This window comes from Dasypus novemcinctus, chromosome 17 (genome assembly GCF_030445035.2).
Source record: "Dasypus novemcinctus isolate mDasNov1 chromosome 17, mDasNov1.1.hap2, whole genome shotgun sequence".
Taxonomy (NCBI): Eukaryota; Metazoa; Chordata; class Mammalia; order Cingulata; family Dasypodidae; genus Dasypus; species Dasypus novemcinctus.
The window spans coordinates 67,764,222-67,789,547 of NC_080689.1; the positions used below are offsets into that span (position 1 = coordinate 67,764,222).

Below are 25,326 nucleotides of genomic sequence, written 5' to 3' on the forward strand. Positions count from 1 at the left end.
TGGCTGCCCTCTGCTCCTTGGGGGACTGGGGCAGTGGCCTCCAGAATGCCTCTACTGAGGAGCAGCCTTGGCCCTGAAACAGGTCTCCTAAGGCTGATGGGGCTGTTCCCTGGAGACTGTTCTGTCCTCCAGGCTTGTGGCACAACTGCAACCATGCCCCCTGGAGGCTCAGTGGCAGAGCAGCATCTGTGAAGAAAAGGAGACTGCGGCCAACTCCTGAGGCAAGCCAGGCGTTTATTTCCTGAGGCAGACAGAGGGAAGGTCTCGTCCCCTGCCCTTTCAGGGCCCCGGATGGGGGAGGCGCTTGGAGGGGAGCGTCCACACTTTGGGGACTGAGTTCTTCACTAGCTGCCCCACAGTCACCTGGGGCTTGGGGGCACCAGTCTGGATGGGGTGCTGCTCCATGGGAGGAGGAGAGGGATGGCCTTCCTGCTCCTCCTGCTGGGGCGCGGCCGAGCTGAGCCGCGCCTGGGTGCTGGGGTCCCACAGGCTCACGCCGGGAGCCAGCGTCAGGGCGCCGGGCAGCAGCATGGGCTTCCACATCACCTGGGAAGTGGCCTCGAGGACCCGCGGCTTGGGCTGAGGCAGCCTGCGAGGATCCTGCACCTCCCGCTCGGCCGTGTCCAGGCCCGGCGGAGGCCCGCGCCCGTGGTGGGTCCACAGCTCGCCCAGCAGCTCGGCCTCCCCTTCCCAGCCACTCGGCCACTTGGCCGCAGGCCACAGCTTGGGGATGGAGCTGCGGGTCACCTCGGGCAGCGCTGGGTGCGTGGCGAGGAAGCGGAGCCCGGGGCTGGGGAAGGGCAGCTTCGACCCGAAGGAGGGCGACGGCAGGCCCAAGCGTAAAGCGGGTAACTGGGGTGCGGGACCCGAGCCCGAGGCACGGGGAGGAAGGCCCGGCGGAAGAGGGAACAGAGCCGCCGGAGCGCCGCGGCCGCCGGGGCCGGGGAAGCGGAGCTCCGCTCGGGCCTCGGTCTTCTCGGTGCGCTGGCGCCCGCGGTAGGCGTCCAGGGGGCGCGCCTCGGCGTCCGGGACCAGAACCTCCACCAGGGGGCGCACCCAGTGGCGCGGCAGCCGCGCGGGGTCCAGGCGCACCAGGCCCGCCCTGCGGCCCGGCCTGTGGGGAGGCGCTCGCCCTCGGGCGTCCCCGCGCCCCGGCGGCGGCGACTCCAGGGACGCCGAGGGGCTGGGCGCCGCGCAGGGCGCCGGCACCTCCGAGGCGGCCAGGAGGTCCCCCTTCTTCGCGAGTCCCGGCCGGTCCCCGGCCCCGTCTGGCGGCGGCACGGGCACGCAGTAGTAGAGGTCCTCGAGCGAGAACTGGGAGCTGAGGGGACGCGCCCTCAGGACCGATGCCTGCGGGCCGGGCACCAGGGACAGCCCCGGCGAAGCCTGGGGACTGTGGCCAGGCGTCGTCTCAGCGAAAGGTTGGAGGCTCGCGCTCAAGGACCCGCGGGAGGAGAGGGAGTCTCTCGCCTCGCGGTCCAGCTCCTCTGCAGGTCCCCCGAGGCCTGCCTCCTGCGACAACTCCGGCGTGGGCGGGGGGCCCAGGGTGGCCCTCGGCTCCGGAGACGGCTCCCAAGGCGCCATCCGGGAGCCTCTACTCATCCAAGATTTTCCTAAAGGGATCTGGTCCACGCTTCCCTCGTCCTGAGGAAAGGCAGTGGCCGTGAGGCGGCGGAAAGGGTGCAGAGCAGGCGGGAGGGGAGGGGTCCTGGGAGGCTCCTGCGGGGGTGGGCAGCGGGGGGCTTACCTCTCCCAGGAAGGTCTCTTCCGGCGCCGCCGAGGCAGACGCGTGCAGCACGGGCACGGAGCCCTGCGCCCAGGCATCCGTGGTGCACGCCGAGGGCTCCTCGTCCTCGCCCCACGTGGGGTCCTCCGCCACCGCAGACTCGCCCTCGTCCCGGGCCAGGAAGCGCCACTCGGTGATTTGCAGCATGGCCTCCCGGGCCTGGCTGATGGTGAACGGGATGCTCTGCGGAGGCCAGAGCGGGTCTCAGCCCCCACGGGGAGGGGTCTGGGAGAGGGGAGGTGGGTCCGGAGGATCCGGCTCCAGGCCCACCTGCTGGGTCAGGTAGACTTTGAAGGCGGAGTCCATGACTCGGGCCAGCAGGTCTGCCAGGATGTCCCCCACCACGTCCTCGCCTTCCTCGAGGGCCGCGAGCGCCATCCACTCGGCCTCGGTGAGCCGCCCAGGCACGATGTCCACCTGCGGCACCGGCACCGTCGGCGGCCGTGCCTTCTCCGCCTTGGAACGGGTCACCCCGCGGTCCCGGGTCTGCCTCTCCTGCCTCTGTAGGAACAGAACAGAGCAGCCAGGTCAGGAAACAGAATTGGAGGAAGAGGCAGTGACAAGCTAGGAGGACGCTTTCTCACATTGTCCAGTAGGAAGGAAAGGGGACAGAGAATGCCATGTACTACCAGCCTAGATGTGACCAAGCTTATCTAATTTTCAGAACAGCCTACCAAGTCTGTTTTACAAAGGAAGTGCCACTTGCTCAGGATCACAGTAAACTCAGGCTACACAGGGTTCCAAATTCACAGGCCTTGCTAGTGCACTAGAACCAGTGGAGTTCAAATAAGGCCTTGGGAAGAACCAGTTAATCAAGGAGAATTATTAGTAGCTGTTTACAGCCTTTCCCCTCCCCCAAATCAAATTAGACAGACCTTCATCTCACAATATACATCTAAATAAATTCCAGATAGACTGAGGTTAAATACATATAAAAATATAAATAAAGCCATATGGGCTTGGAATTGGGAACTGGAAACTACCTCAGTATCCAGCAATAAGAGAAAGATTTAACATTTTATGATGTATTCTGGACATATAATATTATTTTTTCCTTTGGCTGACTTAAAACAGAAAATTGCAAGGAAAATGGCAACATCATACACTCACAGAATAAAGTCTATTGATGTTAATATTTCTACCTTTTTAGCTTTTTCATGTATTTTTGCATATATATTTATCCATAAAGTTCACAATTTTATAATTGTAGTAAAAAAAAACATATTAAGTAGGAAAAATAAATTGTTATATAATCTCCAAATGAGAAAGAACTTCCAAAGCATAAAACTAATGGAAAAAATCCTGAAGAAAAAGGCAAATAGGTGTACACATCTAAGTCAAATTTTTCTTGTACTTCAAAAATTTTTTTAATGTTCCTAGATACAAGCTAATGTTAGTAGTTATCACTTACTGGCACTTAAAATGTGCCAGTCACATACACTGATTCAACTCTTACATTTTTCAGACTTTGTACTATTTTATGCCCATTTCACAGTGATTTGGCCTGGACTACACAATAAGGAAGCAGTGGAATCAGAATTCATATGTAGGTCATTTGGCTCCAGAGCCTGACTTTATCCTACTTCTCAAACAAAGAAAAATATTTGTAATAAATATGAAAAAGGATAAATACCCCAAATGTATTGAAAACTTCCATAAAATAAGAAAAACAATTTTTCCACTGTTAAATAAGCAAAGGACAAAATATTTCACAAGAGGAACTGTAGATGACTTAATTAAACATTTGAAAAGGGGTCCAACCTTCAAAAATATAAAATAATACAAATTTAATTGAAATTCTGATTTTAGTTCATCAAATTAGAAACTCTTTTAAAAAGATTACTCAATGCTGGCAATGGTTTGGTAAAATAAAATGTTCTGACATCCTGCTGGTGGAAATGTTAATTGGAACAATATTTTTGAATAGTACATTCAGTATGTAACAGGAGCATTAAAAATATCTTTATTAAGTTGCATCCACTTTTGCAAGTAATTGGTTTCCCTGTTTCAGAAATTCTGATATCCTGAACAAAATGCTGTAAACAGCAAATATATGTATATATATTTAAATACATATATTTATTCCTTCAATCCAACAATTCCAGTTCTATCTATTCCAAATAAGATAAAAATGTACTCCCCAACATATTCCCTGTGTGTTTAAATAGAAGAATAATGAAAATATATGTCTAGGAAAAAGGGAATAGATGGTAAACTGATATACCTATATGGTGGAATATTGGGCAGTAATCTTTAGGAAGACTTTGCAGTGGTATAGGAAAATACTAATGATGTAATGTTAAACGAAAGAAACAGGATACAAAATTACATATCAAGTGTGATCTCCGATGTGTAAACCAAAATACTTTAAGGAGAAAACACCCAAATGGTAACAGTGTGTATGTCTGTAAGTTTTCTCCAATGAATTTGTATTTTTTTTTATAATCAAGAAGAAAGACTAATTCCACTCATTTATTGTTGAGACATAAAAACTTATACCAGGAGTCTCTAAGGAACCTTCTCACTTTCTCACAATAATCTCCCTGAATCTGGTTCTTTCCAAAATTTACTTTCAAACAAGACCTTCCCAAACCTTTGCCTTCCCCACCCAACTTTATTGTTTTATACTCGATGTTCCTCAAATTCGTTCTTCCCTGAATCTGTTGATTCTTAAACCTCACACTGAACTCAAAACCCTTCAAACGTCATTTCCCAGGCACAAACTTCTTCCCAGCTCCTAGCCAGTGAGAGGGCCCCAGCAGCAGGCACCTGTTGTAGTCGGAAGTCCTCGGTTGGGGTGGGAGTGGTGGTGAAGGGTTTAGGGGGAGTGGGGAGGGTGTGTAGGGCTTGGAGAGGAGAAATTTTCCTTAGAACTCCCTCTCAGCCTCTCATCAGGCATCCTCGATGGTAACCGTGCCTAGAAGTGGCCTGAGCCGAGGAGGCCAGAGACACTTTTTTTTGCATAGACTCGTTAAATCTGTTTTGTTTTAAACGTTTCTTAGCTTTTAAATAAGTTGAGGCAGCAGATTTGGCCCAGTGGTTAGGGCGTCCGTCTACCACATGGGAGGTCCGTGGTTCAAACCCCAGGCCTCCTGACCCGTGTGGAGCTGGCCCATGCACAGTGCTGATGCGCGCAAGGAGTGCCCTGCCACGCAGGGGTGTCCCCTGCATAGGGGAGCCCCACGCGCAAGGGGTGCGCCCCATGGGGAAAGCCGCCCAGCGCAAGGGAGGGTGCTGCCTGCCCAGGAGTGGTGCTGCACACAGGGAGAGCTGATACAGCAAGATGTCTCAACCAAAAGAAACAGATTCCTGCGCCGCTGACAACAACAGAAGCAGACAAGGAAAGAAGGCGCAGCTAATGGACACAGAGAACAGACAACCGGGGGAGGGTAGAGAAATAAATAAATAAATCTTTTAAAAAATTTTTTCCTTAAAGAAATAAATAATTTGACTTTCAAGTGAAGCCTCAGGGTAGTTGTTTAATCCATTTCTTAGTCCTGCAGTTCTTTCAAGAGGTGATTTATCTAGCAAGCCCTCTTCCCAAATGCCTGGCCAATTCTGTTTCTCCATTTAAATGAGTACTTTAGACACTTAGACCCTGCGGCAGCTTTCCAAATTCACTTCCCGTTCGCCCGGCTCAACACCGCTCACCCGCCTATCCCGCAGCGGAATAAAGCGCGCGGGTGCGCGTGGTGCTGGCCCCACAGGGAAGGACTGGTGCCTCGGTCATCTAGAACTCCAGCTGCGAAGGGAAGGAACAGAGACCTGTCCCACCTCGGAGAACCCTGAGAGGGAGGGGTCGGTGTGCGGAGAGCGCGGGGTGGACAGCGGGTGGTTCCGGGGCCAGCGAACGCCCGCCAGCCCGCTTGACCCGCTCCGCGCGGGGGGAGGTTCCCGGCGCCGGCGTCGACTGCCCACCGGGGCTCCGGCGCACCCGCAGCCAAGCTGCAGCTCACCGAGCCTTCGTGCGCCATCGCGGCGGCGCGGGCTCCGTCCCGGGGGCTTCCGACCCGGCCCTGCGCGGCAGCCGCCGCCGCGGCTTAACGGTCGCCCTGGCAACCGCGCCGCGCGCCGCGAGGTCGGGCCGCTCGCCCCGCCCAGCGGCCGTGCGTGCGTGCGTCGTCTCTATGGTGGCGGCGGATTCGGAGGAAGCGCCAGCTCCCGGAGTCAGGCAAGCGGGCCTGGGGCTGCGGGCGTGACCTCTGACCCGGGCTGCGGGGAGCAAAGCAGACCGAGGAAGGGCCTGGGGGCTCCCCTGCCTGGTACCCCCTTCTTGGCCCGCGCGCTCTGGGCCACCGGCTCCTGTACCATTACCATCCCTCCCCCGGGATCCCCCCCATCACCCCGTGACTCAGCCCCGGGCCCCTCCTTTCCTGCTCGCGAGACCCTTCCCCTGTCAGATGACACTCCCCCCACCCCCCGTCCTCCCCGTATATCTTGACCCAGTCCCGGGGATCTCCCCCCAGTGCCTCACGACAGCCCCATCCCCGCCCCCGCAGGAGTCTGCTGTGTGTTTCCCGCGCGCCTGGTGATTCGGGGATCTGACCTCCAGCATGTTCCGCCGGGAGCGCTCCATCCCGCTTCGAGGCTCCGCCGCCGCCCTGTGCAACAACCTCAGTGTGCTGCAGCTGCCCACCCACAACCTCACGCACTTTGGGGTGATCCATGGACCCAGCGCCCAGCTTCTTAGCGCTGCCCCTGAGGGTGTGCCCTTGGCCCAGCGCCAGCTTCACGCAAAGGAGGGTGCTGGAGTGACCCCTCCACTTATCACCCAGGTGAGGCATGGGAGTTGGGGATGGTGTTGTTGATTCCAGTCCTATCCTCTCAGAACCTCTCAGAACCTCAAGAAATAGGCCTTCCCCATCCCTCTACAAATCCTCTCTTCTGACCCAGCGTGTTTCCTGCTCTGACCGCCTCCTCCAGGTTCACTGGTGTGTCCTCCCCTTCAGAGTGTTGCTAGTGCTCACCTCACATCGGGGAATACAGGTAAGAAGTGGGACCCTCCTGCCCTGCCCCACCAGATCTTTGCAACCCCCCTTCCAAGGCTCCCAGACCTCTCCCCCCTTGCCTCTAAACACCTCCTACTTTTCCCATCCTTAGCCACTCTTCCTCTATTTCTCATCTGCATGCTTTTCCTCTTTTCCAATTCCCAAGTGCCGCTCCCAACGTCTGTGTCCCAGGCACCACCTGCCTTCAATATGTGCCCCTTTACTAGCTGACTTTGGGAAGGTGGGTTCACCTCTGGAGCCTCAGGGTCCTCCTCTGTAAAATAACCCGGGCTTATCTTGAGGAATAAACGGGCTATGGCTAACTTGGCTATGTGAAAGGCTGAGCCCTTACCCTCTTTCAGATGTACGAGTCTGATGGCTCCGTCATGGTCTACTGGCATGCTCTGGACTCCGGAGATGCCTCTCCAGGTACCAGCGAGCCCGAGTGGGGTGGGGGTAGGGGGTGTTTGCTGGGGCCGGGGGTGGCGCACAACGTTTGATAGTTTTTCCCTTCATACTCAGTACAGGCTGTGTTTGCCCGAGGAATTGCTGCCAGTGGCCACTTCATCTGCGTGGGTGAGGGCACCTAGAGCATGGTATTGGGGGTGCTGGGATATAGGGGTGTGGGTTTCAGGCCAGGAAGCTGAGGGTCTGAGGGTTAGAGGGGAAGATGGGAGTGGAAGGGGTCTGGAAGACTCCAAAAAGCCATGGAGGGGCTCAGAGGGGTGGGGTGGGGTAGGTGCAGGCCAGTGCTGTGGAGCAATGAAAAGTGGGCATGTTACTAAGGTCTCTGAGACGGAGGGAGCCCTGAGTGGGGTGGCTGGAGACCCAGGAGGACCAGGAAGCCATCAGTGGGGCCCTGATTCTGGCTGCAGGAACATGGTCAGGCCGGGTGCTGGTGTTCGACATCCCAGCCAAGGGTCCCAACATCGTCCTCAGCGAGGAGCTGGCTGGGCACCAGACACCAGTCACAGACATTGCCACCGAGCCTGCCCAGGGACAGGTGAGTGGACTTCCGCTCTCCCTAGTCCTGGGAGCCTGGAGTCAGAGGACCTGGGTTCAAATCTTGTCTCTGCCCCTAAGCAGCTGGATGCCCTTGGGCAATTTGCTGTACTTCCTGTCCTTCAGCAACCTCAGGTCCAGTGATGAAGCCAGAGATCCTTTACATTTACATGGCATTTCATAGATCACTAAGGCTTTTCAATACTCGTGTGAATTGAGGGGTTGGGACAGATGGTCTCTAAGATGCTTTCCAGCTCTGACCCATGCAGCTGCTTTCTGTAGACATGGGCAAATCCTACCAGATCAGGACCAGCTCCAGTGCCACCCTTTCCAAGAAGCCTTCCCCCTATTCCAGCTCCCATTGATCTCCCTTAGCCAAACCCTGAATTGGCACTGGCCTCCAATACAATTACTGTCTCTCCAACTGGGTTGCAAACCTCATGAGAACAAGGCGTGTATCTTCTGACTTGTATCCTCCTCTGCATCTGGCACAGAGCTGGGCCCCTGGGGCATGGTGGCTGGCTGGGGCCAAGGGGCAGATGGTCCAGAGTCTAGTCATGACTGTGACTAGGTCATTGCGAGACCTCCAGAAAATCATGCTGCTGTGGCCTCAGTTTCACCAGCCAGCTAGTGAGGACAATTATGTATCCTTTCCTAACGTGGGGGCAGGGAGAGAGGAGGAGGCAGAGACTGTGTGACTCTCGAAGGAGATGCAGGGAAAGCATTTTATGCCTCCTGAAGGAACACTGGGGAGGGTTTCTGGTGGGCCCACCCAGTGAGGGGTCCACATTTTGCCCATTCCTTGGAAAGGCAAATATGCACATAGTGCCTCCCCTCCCCTCCCGCCCTGCACCCAGGATCACGGCAGGGTAGAAGGGGACGACTGATCCTGCCTTTCCCCTCAGGACTGTGTGGCTGATGTGGTGACAGCAGATGACTCAGGCTTACTGTGCGTCTGGCGCTCAGGGCCCGAATTCAAATTATTGACCCACATTCCAGGATTCGGGTAGGTGAGGGGGAGGAGGGCGGTGGCCTTCCTGAGATAGCGCTGGGGGCAGGGCGGGGGGTGGGGTGGGGGGGTGGAGGTCTGGGGAGATGGAAGTCGAGCTTCGCCTTTGCAGGGTCCCGTGCCCCTCTGTGCAGCTATGGCAGGGCATCATAGCAGCAGGCTATGGCAACGGGCAGGTGCGCCTGTATGAGGCCAGTACGGGCATTCTGCACGTCCAGATCAACGCCCATGCCCGGGCCATCTGTGCCCTGGACCTCGCTCCCAACAAGGGCAAGGTCAGTCTCCCCCACCCCTAGATATCCTTTTTCCTGGTACTGTAATGCTCAGAGGACTACCACAGGCTTGTCTCTGCCACCCCAGGGCACCTAGCCTGGGTATTCCAGCCTACACCTGTCCCCTGCTGACACATTCCACCTGCCACCCTTCCCCCTGCCTTTTTTAATAGCTACTCTCCGCAGCTGAGGACACCTTTGTGCACATCTGGAAGCTGAGCAGAAGCCCAGAGAGCGGCTCCATTGAGGCATGTGTCATGGGGAGGGTGGGAGGGGGGCAGTTAGAACGGGCCCAGTTGTGGGAAAGCAGAGCCCTGACCAGCGCTCTTCTCCCCCAGGTGGAACACTGTCATGGTGAGTGTGTCCCTGACACCCTGGTGTGTGGTGCCCGATTCTGTGATCCCTCAGGCAGCTCCTTTGCTGTGACTGGCTATGACCTCGCTGAGATCTTGCGATTCAGCAGTGCGTGAGAGGACAGCAGCCCTCCTTCTCCCCCCCCCCCCCCCCGTGTTATTTATAAAGCACCCCTCCACCCAGCCACCGTCTGATTACTCAGTATCCCCGTCATCCTTCACAACTGATGAACTAAGCTCCAGGGAGGCAGGGGTGGGGCGGGTCCAGACCAAGCAGAGGGGCAACCTGTCCTCGAGAACCAGGTGGAGGCTGCTGTTAAATAATTTTAATGGTTGATGTGGGAGTCTCAAGGGAGGGGCCTTCCCTCCCACGGCTCTTCAGTGCCATCCTCAAAGCTGATTAGTGCAGGGAGGTAGCGCAGGGTTGCTTCCAGTTTTCTCCCAGGAAGGGGTCGGGGGGTGCCAGCCAGCCCCGGGAATGAGTCCGTCAGCACCACCACGGCAACCACAGCTCGAGGGGGGCTCCGGCCTCCTCCCCAGCCTAGCCCCAGTCCAGCGGAGGAAGGAGAGGCCAGGCTGTCACCCTGTCACAGACGGTGCCATGTCCAGAGCCCGGCTGCACGTAGGTCATCTCCTCTCCTGGCCGCGTCCTGCCGCCTGCATCCTTCTCTCACACTGGGGACTGGAGCCAAGTGCGGGGCAGCCCTTTGCCACAGAGGCCTTTGGGTCGTGGGGATCGCTGCGGGGGAAGAGGGACAACCGAGCAGGCAGCCCCAGGGGAGTGGTCTGGGGGGATGGCATCGAGGGAGAAGGTTCGGGGCCGTCCCCAAGGCAGGGGCTGGGGCCGGGCTGGGGCTGGGGCCACTGAGGCAGGCAAGCAGGGGCCAGGCAGGGCAGGCTGGTCTGTAAACATTGCTAGCCAGGGTGGGGGCGTCTCCAGCCTCAGGCCCTCCCGCTGGGCCAGGATGTCTGTCACCGCTGCGATGTCATCCAGCGGCTCAATAGCTGTGCACCGGGAGGGGGTTGAGGGGAGGGGGCTAGTCAGAGCCCAGGCCCCAGGCCTACCAGCCCTAACCTTCACCTATCACTGTAATAGGAGGAAAGCAAAGCCCGGATCTCAGCCGAGATGGCATCATTCTGCAGGAGCAGCCCCTCCCCGGGGCCCCCCCAGGACCACAGGCTCTGATGAGACTGTGGGGTGGGGTGTGTGGGGTGGGCAGGGGTGAGCGGGGGAGCAGAGGTGGGTGAAGAGACCAAGAAAGAGGAGAAAAATGAAAGCCAGGCAAGTGAGGAGTCAGAGGAAGAGACAGGAATCCGCGTGCAGAAAGGGAAACAGAAAAGGAGAAATTAGGAGAGAAATCCATGAAGTGAATCTGTTTCCTGGGGGGTTTGTTTGGAACTTTGGTGGAGGTGGGTTCTAAGAAGTTAGGAGAAAAGAATATCACAACTGGGTGGGACTTGGGTCCCCAGAGCTCAGCCTTAGCCTAAAATGTGCTTTTCCTCTTATTTCCAATTTGTGCATCCCCTTGAAGCCCCTACCCCTGCTTCCAGTCAGGTCCCCAGATTGCGGGTTGTGGCCTCTTCCACTCACCCATCTCATGGTACAAGGACCCCTGCTTGGCCAGTGCTTGGGGTGGTTTCCGGGGAGCAGGGATTTCAATTTTCATGATTTCATCACAGCACTGCTTCCACTGGCCTAGAGAGACAGCACTGGTCAGGGGCACCGAGGGGCGCCCTCTCTCCTGCCCTGTTCCCTTCTTGAAATAGAGACCCTCGGGGAAAACGACAAGCCCCGGTACCTCCCCAGTCCCCACAAAGGCTCAGCCCGGCCCCTCCTGTGCCCCAGCCCCCTCCTCTCTTACTCATGTCAAAGAAGAGCTGCCACAGCGCCTCCATCCAGCTCTGCAGGGCTCCCCTGCTCTCTGTCTGGAGGGTGTGCGTCACCTCGTCATCCCCGTACCGGTTACTGATGCTCAGGGTGAAGGGCCGCCCAGGGGCCTGGTCTCGCTCCCCTGCCCGGACTCGAGTCTCCTGCAGGCAGAAGAAGGGCTTTGCCTCCACCTCCACCCTGGCCCCGGAAGTCCTCGGGCATCCTGCCTTTGAGGGAGGGCTTGTGGGGGTTTGAGCCAGACTCTCCACTTTGCCCCCTACTGACCAGAACGGGAAGGAATGGCAGGAAGGACTGGCGATGAGACAGACAGCCCTGAGTCAGAGGGAGAGAGGGACTGAGCAAGGCAGGGAAGGCCCCGGGGCGGGCAAGAATGCTGAGGCCCGGGGCCCCTCAATACTCTCACAGAAGGCGGCAGGAACGTGAGCAAAAGGGCCGGGGAGCCAGAGGCGCACGGGCGCCTGGACCTGGGTCAGGAGAGAAGAACTGGAAATGGTCGAGTAGCTGAAAATTGGAATCTGGGGGGAAAGCGGGAAAGAGGATGAAAGCCCAAACTGGCTGTGGAACCTTCTCTCAGACTTGACAAGGGCTGAGGCTGCTGAGAAATGGGACTGTCCTTTTCTGGTTATGCTGGTAAGGGAGGACAAGGTCCCCCAGCTGTCCCGGCCCTGAGGCCAGGTGTGGTGCTGCTCGGAAGAGGAAGCCAGCTTGTCTCTCTGCGGTCTGCGCCCACCCCCCTGGGGCACCCCCCTGGGGCCGGAAGGGGAGGCTCCCGGGCCAGCACCACACCGCCTGGCCCCGGGGGACCGTCACCTTGTTGATGGCAATAGTAAACAGCGGCTCCGTCCCGGCGTCAGCGTCCTCAGGCCGCCCGTAGCAGAAGAGGCCTGTGCCTCTCAGGACTCCGTGCACTCGGGCCCAGCTCGACAGCTCCCGGGCTTGCTGCACAGACAACTCAGGGTCTCCTGGGGGAGTCACCCGCCCAGCAGCCTTCCTCCCCAGCACCCCATCCACACCCCGCTCCTTTCTGCACACCCTCCTGCCCTGTCCTGTTCTCGGCTTGCCCCCTTCTTCGGCCCAGATCTGGGTTTTCAACAGTCCTTCTAGTCCTCAGTGACTCGGCTCCCATCCGCCTTCTCCCCACTCCCATCCCCGCCTCCGGGGCCCCCTCACCTGCACCCTGAGGGTACCACTCGCAGAGGGCTGAGTCATGCAGAGAGGCTGGGCTGCCAGGCGGCAGCACACGCTACCGTAAAGGGGCAGCCAGGCGGGGTTCTCCTCTAGAGGAGGAGGAAGCGCAGGGTAAGCGGGGGACAAGAGAAAGGGGCGTTCCGAACGGCCACCTCCTCACGGGCAATCCCCGCCCCCCCACGCACCAAGACTGGCCAGGGTGAGGTCGTGTGTGCGGAACCCATCTTGCACTGCTGCCAGGGTGAGCGTGGTGTGAGCCAAGAGGTGGTAGCGGGGACCCCTGAGGAGACAGGAGTGGGCATCAGCCAGGCGGTGGGCGGCAGCGGGAGCTCAGGGGGTTGAGCGGCCTGCCCCATTGGTCAGGCTGCCCCCAGAAAACCCCAATCCTGGCTTGCCTTCCCAGTGGGGCTTGGGAAGAATTACTGAGCCCCACTGAGTGCCAGGTCCTCTGCTTTACCTGTGTCATCCCACCGTATGCCCGGGACAGCCCTGTGAGCTTGGTGGCATTCTTGAAGTTAGTACATGGGGCAACATGAGGCTTGGAGAGACTCTCACCCATAACTGATAGCTGGCAAGTGGTGGGGCTAGAGTTGGAACCCACGTCTGTCTCCAAAACCACCATTTTGTCCAATACCCTAGTCTCAAAGTGAGTGGTTCCTCGGGTGCCACCAGGCTGCTGAGGGCATCCCCACAGAGCCACAGAGCTCCAACTAGGGAGCCCTGTTCTGTCTGCAGAAGTTGGATTTGCTGCTGCTAAAAAGCTTAGACCCCAGAGCCGAGCTCTTCTTTTCTTCCCACTGGTCTCTACTGTCTTGGGCCTGGCTTGGGTATGGGCCAGAGTGTCTCCCCATTGTGAGGCCCCTGCTCACTTGTGGCCATCTGTCTGGTGGCAATGCAAAATAGGTTCCCCGCATGCTCAACACCGTTCAGACCACCCGCGGCCAGGAGAGAGGCAGCTGAGAGAGATGGGGTGAGCAGAGCCCTACCCCACAGCTGGGGTGGGGAGCAGGATGGGGCTGCTCCCCGAGGCCCCAGCGCTGTCCAGCGAGGCCCGGACTCGCCTCCCTGAGGAGCGGCCCAGGGAGCTGCTGAGCTTGGTGGCAAGCCTCTTGGGGGCGCCGGCCAGGGCTCCCTCTTCTTCCACGCAGGCTCCGTACAGCTCCAGGCGCAGCTCAAAGTCTGGCCCCGCCTCGGTGCTAAGAGAGAGAGAGTGGGGGGAGGAGGAGAAGAGGGGAGGTCCAGGGATGCTCAGGTGCAGATGGCTCCCTCCTCCCTGTCCTCCTTCCCCTCCCCTGCAGCCACCTCCTGGGAGAAAGGCGGGAGCCAGGGGGCTGAGGGACTCACAAGAGCACGCTGTTCTGAAAGGAGATGTCGGTGAGCGTCCTGTCCACCAGAACCATCTCCGTGTCTTCGATGTGTTCGCCAAGCTGCAGCAGCAGGAACACGGCCCAGCGGTGCAGGTCTGAGGCAGGCGGGCAGAGCGGGTGAGGACAGGCCCTGCCGGGCCCCCAGCTCAGGCTCGCCCCCCTGCACTTGGCCCAGGGTGTATGGCACTCACCACCTTTGTTCTTGAAGTATTCTGTGTCCTTCCACATGAGTGGAATCCGGAGGTCTAAGGGGCAGAGAGGCAGTGATAGACGGTTGAGCAAGCAGGAGGCCGGGTGGCTGGGAAGGGGTGCCGGCGGGTGGGTTGGCTGTGGCACTCCTTACCGGAGACGCAGACCCGGCCACGGCAGGGGGAGCGCTCAGCCTGCTGCCTGCTGTCAGAAGGCCTGTGGGGAAATCACAGCGTCCTGGTCTGGCCTCCCCCTCGGCCTCTCCCAAGGTCTCTAGGACCTTTCCAGGGGTCCAGCTCCCAGGTCCCTAACCGGGCTGACATGGCAGAGCCGAGGGACTTGAGGGAGAATTGCCCCTGGGCCTGGGGACACCGGAGCCACGCTGGCCCACACTTCAGTGTGCAAGCTCAGGGCCCTGCCCATGGGGCACCCTCTCTGACCTCGTCCCCAGATCCCTGCCAGCAACAGGTGGGGCCTTGAGGGGCCAGGACAGTCCCTGCCCACAGAGTGACCCCTTCAAGGGCTCTTAACTAAACCCCAGGCCGGCAGGGGCCTGCAGACTTTTCTTTTTAATAGCATCTCATCCCTTCTCTGATATAGAAGGGAACTGGGTCAGTCAGAAAATCAGTGTTTGATGACAGGGAAAAACACAAGTAGGGAGCACTTGTGTCCCATTCTCTTAACAAACCCCGCCCCCACCTCCAGGCTTCGATTTCTCCCTCACCCTCCTGGCCAGATATGCTGGGCCCTCACAGCACCCCAAGTTCCCACTGCACAAAGCCTTCCTCCTCTCCCCTCCCTGCCTCTCACCAAGCCTTGCAGAACCTGGGTCCCTCCCCTGAGGTGACAGCCACGTTATCCACACTAATGTAACGGCCTCCCTGGTAAGACCTGGAGCGAAATGATCCGGCACTAACGGCGCTGTGTTGAGCCGTCACGGGCCTGACGTGTACCTCAGATCACGCCGTCAGGGCCATCTGGGGGCCGGAGTGAGGTCTCTGGACAGGCTGCCTCTCAGGAGACAGCAAGCCCACAGAAGCAGCCACCACCCTGCCTGCTTGCCTTCCTCTAGCTTGCTGGGGGCAGCGTAGAGTGGATTTTCTGCCTTCTGTGGCTTCATGGGAGGGCTCCTGGCAACCCCACCCCTGTGTCATTTCATAGCTGAGGGGGGTTGGGCACCATGCCACTGAGGGGCTGGAGACCCTCTCCCCCCACTCTGCCAGAAGCCAATTCTCCAAATGACCAATTTAACAAAAGTGGCCAGTTCTCAGGGTGACCAATTTGCCAAATCATTGAAACAATTTTCTCCAGCATCTTAGTTTTTGACAGCATTGACTGGTCAATTTATCAGAGCAGTGGAGTCTACTGTCAGCGTGGCTTGTGTTTCATATCCAGAAGCTGAGCCCTTATGGAATGCAGCACAATCTAATTTATGTCAATGGGTCCACGGTCCCTTAAATGGCTCTTCAATGTCCTTCCCCCATCCCTGCCTCTGACGGTGAACCTGAGGTACAACGAACTATTGTCAGTTTGTGGTAAATTAGCCATTCAGCAAGTTGGCCATTTGGTGAAACAGCTTTGAGATAATTAATTTTCCAGAAGCCGGCAAGCCAGCCTCATCAGGTGAGCGCTGTCACAGTACCACGCCTCGGCTTCCAGCCTCGCGCCAGACACACAGGCTTTCGAGTCCAGCCCTGGCCGCTAGCGCACCTCCGGGCAGCATGCTGCGCCGGCAAAACACCTGAAGTGCCTTCTAGGCCACCGGCGAGGCTTCCTCTCCAGGCTGACCTGTCACCCCTGCAGACACATGCTGCACCACCACACCTAAGGTCTCCTCTCCCGCAACACCTGGCCTGGCCCCTGCTCACCGCCGGGCCGTCTTCCCCAGCACCTGCGCCTCCTTGCGCCGCTGCAGCTCGCCCATGTAGCTGAGGATGCGGCTGTTGCAGACCAGCAGGCTCTTGGTGGCCTCCAGAGCCTGCTCTCGCTGGGAGCAGGCCGCCAGCAGCTTGCAGGCCCCTTCCCTCATCCGGATCTCGTGGTCTAGCTTCCTCTGCAACTCCGTGTCCTGGCCCGGGAGGGGGAGGACGAGAAGGAAACGTCAGTCAGGGGACAGGCCGAGGCACCCTCCATCCCCAGGTGGGCTGTGGCCCCAGAGACGCTGACAAGAAACTTCAGTTTCAGGCATTTCAAGAGCGAAGTTTGGATCCCAACCTCAGCTGCCCCAGAATAAGCAGGGATGCTTTGTCAAAATACAGATGCCTGCATGCATTTGATGGCAGGAGTGTAAATTCCTTCAAGCCTCTTGAGCGTACATTGGGAAAATCTATGAAAACCACAAATTCACATATCCTTTAATCCATCTCTTCAATATCTAGGAGTTTAAACTGCAGGCATATTTACACACATGGGCAAAGCCATATGTACAAAAACTCTCACTGCAGCATTGGTTTAAAGACCAAGGTTAAAAGTCCTTCAACATGGTATACCCACATTAAGGAGGCATCGATCTGCTATAGAGACATTTAAAAACATGGAAAGACTTTTACGATATCTTACTGAGAGAAAAATGTCATTTAGAAAGCAGTGGGTTCAGTAGGATCTCATGAACATGTTACATATGAAAAAAGAAAGCCCTTCAGGGAAGTGGACTTGGCCCAGTGGTTAGGGCATCTGCCTACCACATGGGAGGTCTGCAGTTCAAACCCCAGGCCTCCTTGACCCATGTGGAGCTGGCCTACGCACAGTGCTGATGCACACAAGGAGCGCTGTGCCACCAGGGGTGTCCCCCGCATAGGGGAGCCCCACGAGCAAGGAGTGCGTCCTGTAAGGAGAGCCACCCAGCACAAAAGAAAGTGCAGCCTGCCCAGGAATGGTGCCACACACATGGAGACCTGATGCAGCAAGATGACGCAACAAAAAGAAACAGATTCCCATGCCGCTGACAAAAATAGAGGCAGACACAAAAGAACACACAGTGAATGGACACAGAGAGCAGACAGCTGGTGGGGAAGGGAGAGAAATAAATACAAAATAAATCTTAAAAAAAAAAAAAAAGAAAGCCCTTCAATAGGGCATTGCTTAAATAATTTACAGCATATCCATATTGTAGAATACTGCAGACCTGAAAAAGGTAGACAAATGTGTGCAGATAGGAAACAACTTCCAAAATAATATATAAAGTGAGAGAAAGCAAAGCAGTGTTGTAGCATGCTAACATGCGTTATGTACGTGTGTGTATGTGTTGTATACGCCAGCAATGAGAAACATTTATGATACTTTTTATATATACTCTCAGGTACTACTGTACTAGTATTGGAAAATGCTCCCTATAAAAAATTAGATGAAAAATAATTACTAGGCCAACCTCAGACTTGCAGAAGAAGAATCCCTAGGAGTTGTGCATATGCATTTTTTGCAAACTCCCCAAGTGATTCTGAGGTGCAGACGGGGCTGAGAGGCACTAGCTAAAGGGAATGGATACAGAGAGTAAAAGCAGTCCTGGATTACCCTAAAGACCCAAGTGATGAGGAGGGATTCTGTTTGGCAAGAGAGCAGTGGAGAAAGGGCATCCCCCACACATGGCTCACCCATGCCACACACAACCTCCCACTCAGCCTAGGCTAGGGGGTTCACTAGCTGGCCCTCTGAGCCTGGGAAGGCCAGAGGCAAGGAGTGGGGGTGAAACGCAGGTGCGCTGGGAGGAGGGGCTGGGCTGGCGTGCATACAGACCAGAGGGGTCCCTGGGGGAGGCACAAGCCTTCTCAGGAAGGAGCGCTGGAGGTCCCGGCACAGCAGAGGTCGAAAGCTCAGGTTTGACATAAGGCAAACCTGGAGCTGAGTCACAGCTCTGCCACTGACTTGAAAAGCTGGCAAGAAACCTAATACAAAGCACTGGGCAGTTTACTCAGCCTTCCTAGGCTTCAGCCTCCTCAGCTGTGAAATGGAGATGGAAGCGGTCCCCACACCCTAAGGTGGCTGTGAGGATTCAGTGAGGCGGGGATGGGAAGCACTTAGCGCCGGGCTCAGCGGGTGGTATCCGTGGACGGTGGGGACGTGTTTTAATGATGCTACTGCAAGAGCCGTAGTATTTACCCAACAAACACCAGGGCTTCCCTGTGCTCTCCCAGGCTCTACATTTAAAATCTAGCCGGGCGGTGAGAGAGGCAGGCCTTCGCGGCTGCCCCACGAATGCCCCGTCACGGCACACACACGCTCACAGGAGGCAGGTCCTGCTTGCGTGTGGCCGAAGTGGAGGTGTCCAGGAAAGGCTGCAGGGAGGAAGCAGAAGACAACCAGGCCACGGAGCACCAGTCGCTTCAGCAGGCAAGGCAAGCTGAGCCACCCGGTTGGAGAGGGGCAGAGGGTGTGAATGTGCCTGTGCTAAACCTGTCTTCTCCCTCACACCAGCTCTCCACACACCGCGCCCTTGCTTCTATCCCTTGGCTCTAGCCTCCAAGTCTCCAAGGCCAGAACACCGTAAATTCCCACTCCCACCAGCCTTGCCCAGCCTCCCTGCAGGTTCTTCACTATTTCCTGGGCCACTGCCCTAGGTCAGACTCTCATCACCCCCGATCCCAGCACCACCCACCTGTCTCCTTTCCTGACCCTTCCCAAACTGACCGACTGCTCCCAAATCCCCCTCCACCAGGAAGCCCTCCCAGACTGCACAGCTCCCCCTCAGCCCACCTGTGCCTGTCCCCACCGAGTCCCACCTGCTCTAAGCTTCGCTGCTCACCACCCCCTCACCCCATTCTGCAGTCAGCCTCCGCACGAACAACTACAGGGCTGAGAACGGAGCAAGGCGTTCTCCAGTCCCTTCCTGGCTAGCCTGGCCGCCCGGGTCCCAGCACTCACGGATCCTTCCCCAGCCCTGTCCATGGCGCGGCGGCACGGGCGCAGGGAGGGTGGAGGGTCCGGGGAGCCAGCCGCGCCGGCCCGAGGGAGGGAGGGCGGCCGGGAGCGGAGGGACCGGGCGCCAGCGCAGTCGTTCTCGCCCCTGGCGCTCAGGTCCCAGTGACATCAGCTCCCAACTGCCGCGAGAGCGACCAAGGGTGCCGGGGCGCCTAGCTGGGCTGGGTCGTGGCTCGCGGCGGCGCGACCGCGGACACTCGGCGCGCTGGACAGGGTCCCCGAGATCTCCCATCTCGCCCTGCAGATAGGCCCCCCGGGGACCTCTCCCGCTGAGCAGTTGCGCTCTAAGGTGACCCCTTGCCCGGGAGCATAGGGTTGGTGTATAAATTGGGGCCCCAGAGAGTCCCCTCGGACCAGCGGGGCTGGGGACCCAGATGCCACCGCCCCCCAGCCCTCGGGCCCCACATCCCCACAGCCAAGCATGCCCCAGAATCCCAGCTCCCACCCGACCAGGCCGGGCATCGCTGGAATCCTGGTGCATCCCCTCTGCCCATCTCCCCACCTCAGGGATACTCCAGGGAGTGCCCTCCACCCACCCCCATCCTCTCTTCAGGCAGGCCGGGTTTTCCAGACTCTCTTGGAAGAGTCTGGAGTTGGGTTAGGGCCCAGGGGCTGAAGGAGGGTGACTCGGGGGCAGGAGCCCCAGAAGCCGTTAGGCTAGGCGCCCCCACCTATCCCTTCCTGCCCCTCCTTCAGTCCTTGCCTTCGGCTCTGCCTCCCACCACCACCGTTCCTTCACAATCTCCACCAGAGCTCCTCGTGGGGTAATGAGTTCAAATCCTGGCTTAGACTTACGTAGCTATGAGAACCTAACATTTGGAGCCTCAGTTTATAAACTGGGGAGTATCCCACCCTCTTCATAGCATTGTCCGCAGGTTAAATGGGAAAGCCTGACCTTTATCTCGGCCCAAAGTGTGGGCCTGGGCCCAGCATGTATTTTGAAACAACCTTTCTCCTTCTCCGAGCTCCCCTTTCCTTGCAATTTAAAGTCACCTCCTCCAGCAAGTCAACTTGGATTTACTCTTTGGCTATCTCTCTTGCCAATCCCTGAAACATCAATGGGTCTCTCTTTCGAGGACCTAAGAGGGAGATTACCTGCTGAGCTCGGGGATAAAGAAATAGCATCCTCCTTCCGTGGCTGATGAAGCGGTGGCCAAAGTGAAAACTAGGCAGCCTTCTCTGCCCCAAACCCTGGGAAGTCCTCCCATGGAGAAAAATTATACGCGGGGGGAGGTGGTGTGTGCAGAAGGTAAGCATTTAAATATCTAGACCAGCTCTGTCCAATAAAATGGACGGCAATGATGGAAATGCTCAGCAGCCATTAGCCACTTGAGCACCTAAAATGTGGCTGAAACAACTGAGAAACTAAATTTTTAATTTATTTTATTTACCACATGTAACAAGTGGCAACCATACTGCACAGCACAAATGACAAGGGATGACATATAGGTTTTCTCTCATGTGCAGTTAGGACAATTAGGTAGTATCACAGCCCCATTGGGCTCATGGAGCACCTTTCTGCAAATCAGAAAAAGATGACCCTCTTCAGGAAAACAAACTAGACAAAGGGGCCTCCTCTTGATGCAGCCCCAGCCAGGGCAGGGCTCTTGCCTCTGCCTGCCACCCTCGTGAAGGGCACAACCAACACAATGTATGTCAAGGCCGTGCTGAGACAGATTCTGAGGCTCTGTCTGGACTCACGGGTAAACAGGGCCAGGACTGACCAGTAATGTCCACTACTGGCCCACAGTGGATGGCGCTGTGGGGGCAGAGGGGAGGGCAGCACACGTGCAATACATTAGCCTTTCCTGCTCGAGACACTTTACAGCCCTACCTCTGACCTTCCCCAGCTGCGACCCCCAGGTGTTCCCTCTCACAGCTTCCTCCATCTTCCCCATCTCAGGTGCTCAAGCCAGACACCTGGGGATCATTCTGGAATCCTCTCTTTGCCCCACCCCTCATGCCCAACCTGTCAGCAAGCCCTGCCAGATCTTCCCCATCATCTTAAATCCACCCACTTCTCTCTGTCTCCACCATAAACTTGTAAATCCACACCACCAGTTTCACCCTCCTGTGCCTCTGGCCTTCTGCGACCTCTCCTGCCAATCTCCCCTCCCCCAGTCTTTTTCCCACAGCATCATTTTAAAACATAGATCAGTCGTTCCCCTGCTCAAAACCCTTCCAGGGCCCAACATCACACTTGGAGTAAAATCCACGTGCCTTATTATGACTTTCAAGGCCCTGCCCACCAGCTCCACCCCAACTACTAAGGTCCGGCCAAACTGGCTCTCTCTCTTTCCCACAAACATATCGCCCTCATCCGCATGGAAGGGCCTTCGCCCTTGCTAGGCTATCTGTCTGCAAAGCACTTCCTCCAATCTCCCCATGTCCAAGGACTTCACAAGTCCTTCTGGTGTCAGCTCAAAGATCTCCTCAGAGAGGCCTCCCCGTCTAATGCTGCCCCCCAACTTATTTTCACTATATCCCCCCATTTTCAGCATAAATTCACCATGCAAGATTATTGATGTGTTTACATGTTTACTGCCCACGAGGATGGACCTTTCCTGTCATGTTCACTGAGGTATCTCCAGATTCTAGAATGGAGCGTGGTGCCTAGTGGGCATTCAACGAATGTGTGAAAAGAATAAATGAGTGAGCGAACAGCTCCCTGCCATCCCCACGACCAGCAGAGGCCTCGCTCCTGCTCATAAGTCCCCTTGCCCTTCTCGTGAGGCTGCCCCCGTCCGATCAACCTCGCTCACAGTGAGCTCTCTTCTTCCCAGCCCTAAAAGGAGACTCGTCCCCACAACACACATCCATCCCCCCCCCGCAGAGCTTCCAGAAATAGGTGCGAAGACCCTGCTGCCAGCATAGCGCTCTGACGGGCAGAACAAGAGCCGCATCCACACAGCACCCAATACGGGGCTCCCCTCTCCCCACTTTGAACCGGCCTAGCCGGCCCCCCTCAGCCCCAGCAGGGATGGGCCAGGCAGAGACGGACGGGGGGAGGCCTGCGGAGGAGGAGGTGTGGACTCCGGGGTGCGGGTATTACCTCCAGACTGAGCGCCATCTGCCGAATGTAGAGCATGTTCAGGTCCTCCAGGATGTGCAATCTGTCCTGCATCTCTGTGTCCCCCAGGGCCCCTTCCCTTGCAGACCCCTGCCCCCGCCCCACACTTCCTCCTCCCGCAGCGCCCCAGGGCCTGGGCAGTGCTCCTGGGCAACGGGCAGGGGCGGCCCCTGTCCCTCAGCGCTCCTGTGGGAACCCTCTGGGTGACAAACTTCCCTTGCCTAGTGCCGTCCCAGGGCCCTGGTGGGAGCCCGGCAAGGGGAGGAGAGAAAAGCGAGTGAGGATGAGCAGAGAGTCCCAGGAGGGGAGGCCCGCGGCTGAGAGGGCTCCGGGCCGGAGTGTTCAGTCTTGCTGTGGTGGCAGCTGTTCTCCCAGCTGTGGGAGAAAAAGGCCCTTTCATGGGGACTCTGGCCCCTCCCCAGCCCCCACCCACACCCCTGGCCTGGTGGACAGAGAATCTGTGTGCCGGGAGGGCGTGAGGGGCAGGTACAGCTGGGAGGGGGCAGGGCGCGGACGCCTCGTGCAGGCGCTGCAGAGAAGTGGGGTTCGCTTGGACCCGGGCGCTGGGAGGGCGATTCTGGCTTAGTTTGGGAGAGTTAGGAGGGCTAGGGACAGGGCCGAGGACTCAAGGGGAGAGTGAGCCCAGAGCGGGGGACAAAGGAGTTTGGGTCAGGCGGCTCGGTCCCCAGAGCCACCACTTCCAGCTCAGAGCCCCTGTCCAGCCCGCCCCACCCTGGGCTCGCGATTACCTCGCTTTTCCAGCAGAAGGGAGGAGAGGGAGGGCGAGAGGCAGGGGTGCGCCCGGCGGCTGCCGCCCCCGCTCCCCTCCGCGGGCCCCTTCCCTGCCAGACAGGAAGCCCGCCCCGATTCCCAGCCAGCTGCAGCTCGGTTCCCCCACCCCAGGCCCACGGAGGCACGCTGCCCTCGGCGGCCGGGCCCCGCGGCTCCGCCCCGGCTCCTCCGCGCCGCAGCCCGCAGGCCGGGCCGGTCCCGGGGGCGGCCCCAGCGCACAGGCCCCTCCTCCAGCCCCGGGCCGCGACCCTCGCCCCCCCTCCGCGGGGTCCGCGCGGTCCCTCGGGAGCAGTTGTTTGTCCGGGGGCTGGGGGGGTGGGGTGGGGAGGGACGGACACGGGCGACGGAGCTCCCTCCCCCGGGGCCCACTAGTTTCCGAGGCCAGAAGGCCCGGGCCACCCGCGCCCGTGTGAAAGGGCCTTTGTTCGGGGCAGGCTGCTGGGAGAGGGCAGAAGCCAGGCCTGGAATCCCAGCGCGGAGGGTGGAGGGGGGCAGGGAGGCCCACCCCGGTTAACCCTTTCCAGGCCCGGGCGGGGAGAGCGTGGAACTGGGCTCTCCTTGGACAAAGGTGAGGCTGCCCTGGGGAGCAGAAGCCTTTTTGGGGCCCTTCACGGGGTCACCCGCCCCGTCCTGTCTCACCTTTAGGTCCGGAGCCTCTTTGGGGAATTAAAGGAGGCCACAGGCCCCAGGCAGTGTGGACACTGGTGGCCAGGGGAGGCAACTCAGCCACGGGCTGGGCACCTCTTCGCTCCCAGGAAAGGAGACTGCAAGTTTGGGGGTGGGAAATAACCCCCCAAAGTTAAGAGAATACCCCCCTCATCCCCAGCCCGCTAGGGGCACAGATGAGCAGTCGGGGGGAGGTTTCAGCGAAGGGGGCAGAGACGCGGCCCAGGAGATTGAGGCAGGTTGATGGGCGCTCGGAGCCGAGGAAGGAGGGGGCGCCCAGGCCAAGATCCAGGTACACGCTGGGAATTGAGGGCAGCCGGGAGTTTTCCGGGGAGAAGCAAATCATCCCCAACGGCCCGGGCAGTGTCTGGGGCGGGAGGGCCCCGGGTCCAGTGCGGGCGGCACTTTGAAGTCCGCAGCCCCGGCGGGGTTTGGCTACAGCCCGCAGCGTCTCCGCCCCTCGACGTGCGCGCGCGCGGGGGCTGACCGCAGGGGTGGCCGAGGCTGCGGGAGCCGGGCAGGGGGCGCGGGGCTCTCACCTCCGGCGGGTCGCTGAAGAGGCTGAGTCGGAAGCGGCCGCGTTTGAACTCCATCTCCAGGGCGGAGCCCCGGGCCACCGTGACCCGGCTCCGGTGGTTTCGGGAGAACATGCTGGCGGCTGCCCGGTGAGCTCCGCGCGCCGCCCGCCTCGCCTTCCGCACGTCTGTTTTGTCCCCCGACGCCCGCCCGCCAGCCCCGCGGGGAAGCTCCGGCTGCCGGGTTCCCAAACCCCGCCCCCGGGGACGACACCTGGGCCGGGCAGGGCGCGGCGCCCTCCGCCCCCACCCTCGCCGCAGCCCGGCCCGGCCAGGCGCGGGGCATCGAGCAGGCCCGGCCCGACCCGCCCGACAGCCAGGGGCGCCCCTGCACCTCGCGGCCACCGCGGGGACGCCTCACCTGCACGTGGGGCGGGCCCTCAGCAGCCCCGCCCCGCCAGCCGCCCCCACCTGCTGGGTCCGACGTCCCGAGCGCGGAAAGTCCCTGGGCCACAGGGGCCGCTGCGTGCACATTCCAGCTCTAGGCCCGGGCCGCGCCCAGGCAGCCGCCTCTACTCTCTTCGCCGACGCGCTCAGCCTCTAGAACGACCATTTTAACTCGTCCGCAGCCCCAAATGCCCCTGCTTTGTCCCCCCGCCCTCCTTTTGGCTCCCCTCCACTGCTCTCTGCCCGACCCGAGTGGCCACGATCGGCAGCGCTGAAACGCGGTGGTGGAAGCCCAGTTCTGTCACAGACTAGGCGCGGGGCGTTGGCCCAGGCATTGGACTTTCTGAGCTCCAGTTTCCTCATCTGCTCAATGGGGTTAGAATAATGATCCGGTCTGTTCAGGCTGCTATGAGGAGTACATGAAGCCCGAGGCGAGGGTGAAGGAGACCAGAAAGGGTCCACGGGCTGGACGCTCTGCCAGGCAGAATAGACAGACACACGGAACTATGCAGGGAAGAAAAGGGGGCTTTATTAGCCAGTGGAGGACAGGAGATCTGATCAATCTCAAATGTGCTTCCCTGTCAAGGGTCTTTTTCACAGCTTTTATACAGGTTTGAAATAAAGATAATCATAGACATGATTTGAAACAAAGAAAATTAATTATAGACTTAACACCCTTGGGAAGAGATTTGGGGCGCTTTTCTATTTTTTTTTCAACTTTTTTTTTTTAAGGCAGTACCAGGGATTGAACTCAACATGAGAAGCAGGTGCTCAACCACTTGAGCCAATCTGCTCCCCTCCGGTTAACATTTAAGGTACATAGAATATAGAAGGACAGGAAGCAGATGTGGCTCAGGCAACTGGGCTCCTGCATACT

General features: G+C 58.4%; 3 protein-coding genes across 8 annotated transcripts; 1 reads left to right on the forward strand and 2 right to left on the reverse strand.

Moving 5' to 3' along the window:
* Positions 1–214: 214 nt before the first annotated feature.
* On the reverse strand, positions 215–5,825 carry C17H2orf81 (chromosome 17 C2orf81 homolog). 2 transcript variants are annotated; one of them, XM_058278965.2, is made up of 4 exons: positions 5,743–5,825; positions 2,057–2,287; positions 1,748–1,969; positions 215–1,644 (listed from the first exon to the last, which is right to left on the reverse strand). In XM_058278965.2, the coding sequence occupies exons 1-4, from the start codon at positions 5,758–5,760 to the stop codon at positions 280–282; spliced, it is 1,836 nt and encodes a 611-aa protein (XP_058134948.1). In that variant the 5' UTR covers positions 5,761–5,825; the 3' UTR covers positions 215–279. The 2 variants fall into 2 exon arrangements, with proteins under 2 accessions (XP_058134948.1, XP_058134950.1); XM_058278967.2 differs by lacking the exon at positions 5,743–5,825 and having other exon boundaries at positions 1,748–1,949; positions 2,057–2,130.
* A 58-nt stretch (positions 5,826–5,883) lies between these two features.
* Positions 5,884–9,602, forward strand: WDR54 (WD repeat domain 54). 2 transcript variants are annotated; one of them, XM_012527488.4, is made up of 10 exons: positions 5,884–5,957; positions 6,286–6,561; positions 6,680–6,772; positions 7,137–7,203; positions 7,297–7,350; positions 7,650–7,777; positions 8,682–8,782; positions 8,898–9,060; positions 9,231–9,305; positions 9,396–9,602. In XM_012527488.4, exons 2-10 carry the CDS (start codon positions 6,340–6,342, stop codon positions 9,525–9,527), a joined length of 1,035 nt encoding a protein of 344 aa, XP_012382942.1. In that variant the 5' UTR covers positions 5,884–5,957; positions 6,286–6,339; the 3' UTR covers positions 9,528–9,602. The 2 variants fall into 2 exon arrangements, with proteins under 2 accessions (XP_012382942.1, XP_004464425.1); XM_004464368.4 differs by having other exon boundaries at positions 6,710–6,772; positions 9,396–9,600.
* Positions 9,603–9,721: 119 nt separating this feature from the next.
* RTKN (rhotekin) lies at positions 9,722–24,261 on the reverse strand. 4 transcript variants are annotated; one of them, XM_004464361.5, is made up of 13 exons: positions 22,779–22,961; positions 22,012–22,404; positions 15,914–16,113; positions 14,200–14,261; positions 14,048–14,101; positions 13,834–13,951; positions 13,476–13,685; positions 12,675–12,769; positions 12,472–12,578; positions 12,112–12,240; positions 11,273–11,441; positions 11,002–11,106; positions 9,722–10,415 (listed from the first exon to the last, which is right to left on the reverse strand). In XM_004464361.5, exons 2-13 carry the CDS (start codon positions 22,081–22,083, stop codon positions 10,081–10,083), a joined length of 1,656 nt encoding a protein of 551 aa, XP_004464418.2. In that variant the 5' UTR covers positions 22,084–22,404; positions 22,779–22,961; the 3' UTR covers positions 9,722–10,080. The 4 variants fall into 4 exon arrangements, with proteins under 4 accessions (XP_004464418.2, XP_004464416.2, XP_004464417.2 ...); XM_004464359.5 differs by lacking the exons at positions 22,012–22,404; positions 22,779–22,961 and adding an exon at positions 24,027–24,255; XM_004464360.5 differs by lacking the exon at positions 22,779–22,961 and having other exon boundaries at positions 22,012–22,748.
* Positions 24,262–25,326: the final 1,065 nt, after the last annotated feature.